Below are 6274 nucleotides of genomic sequence, written 5' to 3' on the forward strand. Positions count from 1 at the left end.
GTGTGTGCGTGTGTGTGTGTGCGTGTCTGTGTGTGTCTGTGTGTGTGTGTGTGTGCGTGTGCATGCGTGTGTGTGCGTGTCTATGTGTTAATTGCATATGCGTGTGTGTGTGTGTGCGTGTCTATGTGTTAATTGCATGTGTGTTAGTGTGTGTGTGTGTGTGTGTGTGTGTGGTGTGTGTGTGTGCTGTGTCTGTGTGCTGATTGTCGTCGAAATAGACATGAATCTCAACCATATAGTCTACAGAATACATCTGTAATTCTGCGTCTCTTCTTGTTGTCCAGAGGTCCCCGGTGTGTGTATGTATATAATCTGAGCCATAGATATGAGTGTCTACCTCTCCTTCTTCTTGTTGTTGTTGTCCAGTTGTCCCCAGTATGCAGAATCCCAGAGGACAAGACAACACACAGCAAGGCTTCATTCCTTACGTCCCAGATCACCCTACGGGTTTGTTCTATCTTTCCAAGTGAACTTGAATGTCCTTGAATTTCATACAGGTACACAATATATACAAAAAGTATGTGGACACCCATTCAAATGAGTGGATTCTGCTATTTCAGCCACACCCGTTTCAGACTGGTGTGCGATCTCCAAAGACAAATATTTGCAGTAGAATGGCCCATACTGAAGAAGAGCTAGGTGACTTTCGAACGAAGGCAGCGTCATTGGATGCCACCTTTCCAACAAGTCAGTTCGTAAAATTCCTTCCCTGCTAGAGCTGCCCCCCGGTCAACTGTAAGTGCTGTTATTGTGAAGCGGAAACGTCTAGGAGCAACAACGGCACAGCCGTGAAGTGGTAGGCCGCCACACAAGCTCACAGAACGGGACCGCCGAGTGCTGAAACACGTAGGGCGTAGAAATCGTCTGTTCTCGGTTGCAACAGTCACTACCGAGTTCCAAACTGCCTCTGGAAGCAACGTCAGCACAAGAACTGTTTGTCCGGAGCTTAATGAGATGGGTTTCCATGGCCGAGCAGCTGCACACAACCCTAAGATCACCATGTGCAATGCCAAGCGTCGGCTGGAGTGGTGTAAAGCTCGCCCCCATTAAATTCTGGAGCAGTGGAAACTCGTTCTCTGTGTTGATGAATCGCGCTTCACCATCTGGCAGTCTGACGGACAAATCTGGGTTTGGTGGATGCCAGGAGAACGCTACCTGCCACCATGCATAGTGCCAACTGTAAAGTTTGGTGGAGGAGGAATAATGGTCTGGGGCTGTTTTTCATGGTTCGGGCCCCTTAGTTCCAGTGAAGGGAAATCTTAAACGCTACAGCATACAATGACATTCTAGATGATTCTGTGCTTCCAACTTTGTGGCAACAGTTTGAGGAAGGCCATTTCCTGTTTCAGCATCACAGTGCCCCCGTGCACAAAGCGAGGTTCTTACAGAAATAGTTAGTCAAGATCTGTGTGGATGAACTTGACTGGCCTGAACAGAGCCCTGACCTCAACCCCATCGAACACCTTTGGGATGAATTGGAACGCCGACTGCTAGCCAGGCCTAATCGACCCAACATCAGTCCCTGACCTCACTAAATCTCTTGTTGCTGAATGGAAGCAAGTCCCCCACAGCAATGTTCCAACATCTAGTGGAAAGTCTTCCCAGGAGAGTGGAGGCTGTTATAGCAGCAAAGGGGGGGGACCAACTCCATATTAATACCCATGATTTTGGAATGAGATGTTGAACGAGTAGGTGTCCACATACTTTTGATCATGTAGTGTCCCTTGTGATATCCCAGGTCTTACATTTACATTTACGTCATTTAGCAGACGCTCTTATCCAGAGCGAGTCTTAATTTATCCAATTCATTCCTTTAACTAGTTATTTTACCAAAAGCATTGCAGGTGATTATGTAGTATGACTACCAGTCTCGGCTGTCCCATTTACTCTACTCTGCTCACCTAAACCACTCTATAGTCTGGTGCTAATCAAACTGCCTCACGCTACAGAATCAGGAGAGGCTCCTGCCCTATGGGCCGTTCTGGCTGCCTCACGCTACAGAATCAGGAGAGAGGCTCCTGCCCTATGGGCCGTTCTGGCTGCCTCACGCTACAGAATCAGGAGAGGCTCCTGCCCTATGGGCCGTTCTGACTGCCTCACACTACAGAATCAGGAGAGGCTCCTGCCCTATGGGCCGTTCTGACTGCCTCACGCTACAGAATCAGGAGAGGCTCCTGCCCTATGGGCCGTTCTGGCTGCCTCTCGCTACAGAATCAGGAGAGAGGCTCCTGCCCTATGGGCCGTTCTGACTGCCTCACGCTACAGAATCAGGAGAGAGGCTCCTGCCCTATGGGCCGTTCTGGCTGCCTCTCGCTACAGAATCAGGAGAGAGGCTCCTGCCCTATGGGCCGTTCTGAATGCCTCACGCTACAGAATCAGGAGAGGCTCCTGCCCTATGGGCCGTTCTGACTGCCTCTCACTACAGAATCAGGAGAGGCTCCTGCCCTATGGGCCGTTCTGACTGCCTCTCACTACAGAATCAGGAGAGGCTCCTGCCCTATGGGCCGTTCTGGCTGCCTCACACTACAGAATCAGGAGAGAGGCTCCTGCCCTATGGGCCGTTCTGACTGCCTCTCACTACAGAATCAGGAGAGGCTCCTGCCCTATGGGCCGTTCTGGCTCAGACAAGGTTTGCTTGTCCAAGGCTGACTTCCTTCCTTTATTCTGCTGGTTCTCGCCCTCTCTCCCCCGTCACTGTGTCTCCAACAGACCTGCCCCCCCCCCCCCTGTCCCTCTCCTCCAGCCCCCCACCCCCTGTCCCTCTCCTCCAGCCCCCCACCCCCTGTCCCTCTCCTCCAGCCCCCCCCCCCTGTCCCTCTCCTCCAGCCCCCCACCCCCTGTCCCTCTCCTCCAGCCCCCCCCACCCCCCCACCCCACCCCTTCCTAATTATCCTGTTCTGATTGACATGTTTTCGAGGGTCCGTAGGATTGGGAAGTCTGATTAAAATATTTGGAGGCACTGGAGTGTGTGAGTGAGCGCTGGCCTGGACAGTGACTCTGTGTGTCTGTCTGTGTGTCTGTCTGTCCTGTTCTGTTCTGTGGTCTACCTGGTGGTGCAGATGGGCAGGCTGGATGGAGCTGTGGTGTCTGTCCTACTGTGGTGTCTGTCCTACTGTGGTGTCTGTCCTACTGTGGTGTCTGTCCTACTGTGGTGTCTGTCCTACTGTGGCTTGTGTCCTACTGTGGTGTCTGTCCTACTGTGGCTTGTGTCCTACTGTGGTGTCTGTCCTACTGTGGTGTCTGTCCTACTGTGGCTTGTGTCCTACTGTGGTGTCTGTCCTACTGTGGCTTGTGTCCTACTGTGGTGTCTGTCCTACTGTGGCTTGTGTCCTACTGTGGTGTCTGTCCTAGTCCTACTGTGGCTTGTGTCCTACTGTGGTGTCTGTCCTACTGTGGCTTGTGTCCTACTGTGGTGTCTGTCCTACTGTGGTGTCTGTCCTAGTCCTACTGTGGCTTGTGTCCTACTGTGGTGTATGTCCTAGTCCTACTGTGGCTTGTGTCCTACTGTGGTGTATGTCCTAGTCCTACTGTGGCTTGTGTCCTACTGTGGTGTATGTCCTAGTCCTACTGTGGCTTGTGTCCTACTGTGGTGTATGTCCTAGTCCTACTGTGGCTTGTGTCCTACTGTGGTGTATGTCCTAGTCCTACTGTGGCTTGTGTCCTACTGTGGTGTCTGTCCTACTGTGGTGTATGTCCTAGTCCTACTGTGGCTTGTGTCCTACTGTGGTGTCTGTCCTACTGTGGCTTGTGTCCTACTGTGGTGTATGTCCTAGTCCTACTGTGGCTTGTGTCCTACTGTGGTGTCTGTCCTACTGTGGTGTATGTCCTAGTCCTACTGTGGTGTCTGTCCTAGTCCTACTGTGGTGTATGTCCTAGTCCTACTGTGGCTTGTGTCCTACTGTGGTGTCTGTCCTACTGTGGTGTCTGTCCTAGTCCTACTGTGGTGTCTGTCCTAGTCCTACTGTGGTGTCTGTCCTAGTCCTACTGTGGTGTATGTCCTACTGTGGTGTATGTCCTAGTCCTACTGTGGTGTATGTCCTACTGTGGTGTATGTCCTAGTGCTACTGTGGTGTATGTCCTAGTACTACTGTGGTGTATGTCCTAGTCCTACTGTGGTGTATGTCCTAGTCCTACTGTGGTGTGTGTGCTACTGTGGTGTATGTCCTAGTACTACTGTGGTGTATGTCCTAGTCCTACTGTGGTGTGTGTCCTACTGTGGTGTATGTCCTACTGTGGTGTATGTCCTAGTCCTACTGTGGTGTCTGTCCTACTGTGGTGTGTGTCCTACTGTGGTGTATGTCCTACTGTGGTGTATGTCCTGGTACTACTGTGGTGTATGTCCTACTGTGGTGTATATCCTAGTCCTACTGTGGTGTATGTCATAGTCCTACTGTGGTGTCTGTCCTACTGTGGTGTGTGTCCTACTGTGGTGTATGTCCTACTGTGGTGTATGTCCTAGTCCTACTGTGGTGTCTGTCCTACTGTGGTGTATGTCCTAGTCCTACTGTGGTGTATGTCCTAGTCCTACTGTGGTGTATGTCTTAGTCCTACTTTGGTGTATGTCCTAGTCCTACTGTGGTGTATGTCCTAGTCCTACTGTGGTGTATGTCTTAGTCCTACTTTGGTGTATGTCCTAGTCCTACTCTGGTGTATGTCTTAGTCCTACTGTGGTGTATGTCCTAGTTCTACTGTGGTGTATGTCCTAGTACTACTGTGGTGTATGTCCTAGTTCTACTGTGGTCTCTGTCCTAGTCCTACTGTGGTGTATGTCCTAGTCCTACTTTGGTGTATGTCCTAGTCCTATTGTGGTGTATGTCCTAGTCCTACTGTGGTGTATGTCTTAGTCCTACTTTGGTGTATGTCCTAGTTCTACTGTGGTGTATGTCTTAGTCCTACTGTAGTGTATGTCCTACTGTGGTGTATGTCTTAGTCCTACTGTGGTGTATGTCCTAGTTCTACTGTGGTCTCTGTCCTAGTCCTACTGTGGTGTATGTCCTAGTCCTACTGTGGTGTATGTCCTAGTCCTACTGTGGTGTATGTCCTAGTCCTACTGTGGTGTATGTGCTAGTACTACTGTGGTATATGTCCTGTGGTGTATGTCCTACTGTGGTGTATGTGCGAGTACTACTGTGATTAACAACACTATCAACAAGGCAGCAGCTAATGGGGATCCATAATAAATACAAATACCTCGCTGCTGTGTGTTCTCTCTGTGTAGTCTGGGTGGTATATCTACAGTGCTGTGTAGTCTGGGTGGTGTATCTACAGTGCTGTGTAGTCTGGGTGGTGTATCTACAGTGCTGTGTAGTCTGGGTGGTGTATCTACAGTGCTGTGTAGTCTGGGTGGTGTATCTACAGTGCTGTGTAGTCTGGGTGGTATATCTACAGTGCTGTGTAGTCTGGGTGGTATATCTACAGTGCTGTGTAGTCTGGGTGGTGTATCTACAGTGCTGTGTAGTCTGGGTGGTGTATCTACAGTGCTGTGTAGTCTGGGTGGTGTATCTACAGTGCTGTGTAGTCTGGGTGGTGTATCTACAGTGCTCTGTAGTCTGGGTGGTGTGTCTACAGTGCTCTGTAGTCTGGGTGGTGTATCTACAGTGCTGTGTAGTCTGGGTGGTGTATCTACAGTGCTGTGTAGTCTGGGTGGTGTATCTACAGTGCTGTGTAGTCTGGGTGGTGTATCTACAGTGCTGTGTAGTCTGGGTGGTGTATCTACAGTGCTCTGTAGTCTGGGTGGTGTATCTCCAGTGCTGTGTAGTCTGTTGGTGTATCTACAGTGCTGTGTAGTCTGGGTGGTGTATCTACAGTGCTGTGTAGTCTGGGTGGTGTATCTACAGTGCTGTGTAGTCTGGGTGGTGTATCTACAGTGCTGTGTAGTCTGGGTGGTGTATCTACAGTGCTGTGTAGTCTGGGTGGTGTATCTCCAGTGCTGTGTAGTCTGGGTGGTGTATCTACAGTGCTGTGTAGTCTGGGTGGTGTATCTACAGTGCTGTGTAGTCTGGGTGGTGTATCTCCAGTGCTGTGTAGTCTCTCTACTTGGCTCTATTGATATCCTTCATGTGGAGTTGTCAAGAGACCAGAAACAGACTGGCACTCAGGATAACCATCTTCTCTCTACCCTGGATGGAGTTACAGAACCTCTCTCTACTCTGGGTTGAGTTACAGAACCTCTCTCTACCCTGGATGGAGTTACATAACCTCTCTCTACCCTGGATGGAGTTACAGAACCTCTCTCTACCCTGGATGGAGTTACAGAACCTCTCTCTACCCTGGA

At 50.3% G+C, this 6274-nt stretch overlaps 1 protein-coding gene across 2 annotated transcripts in view; it reads left to right on the forward strand.

Moving 5' to 3' along the window:
• The window catches only part of paplna (papilin a, proteoglycan-like sulfated glycoprotein), a 91506-nt gene that overhangs the window by 58506 nt on the left and 26726 nt on the right, over nt 1-6274 (forward strand). For both annotated transcript variants that reach the window (XM_045706090.1, XM_045706122.1), the window contains one exon: nt 367-447. In XM_045706090.1, coding sequence (XP_045562046.1) covers nt 367-447 — 81 coding nt within the window. The remainder of the gene's footprint in view (nt 1-366; nt 448-6274) is intronic.

The sequence above is a fragment of the Salmo salar genome, chromosome ssa01 (genome assembly GCF_905237065.1).
Source record: "Salmo salar chromosome ssa01, Ssal_v3.1, whole genome shotgun sequence".
NCBI classification, from domain to species: Eukaryota; Metazoa; Chordata; class Actinopteri; order Salmoniformes; family Salmonidae; genus Salmo; species Salmo salar.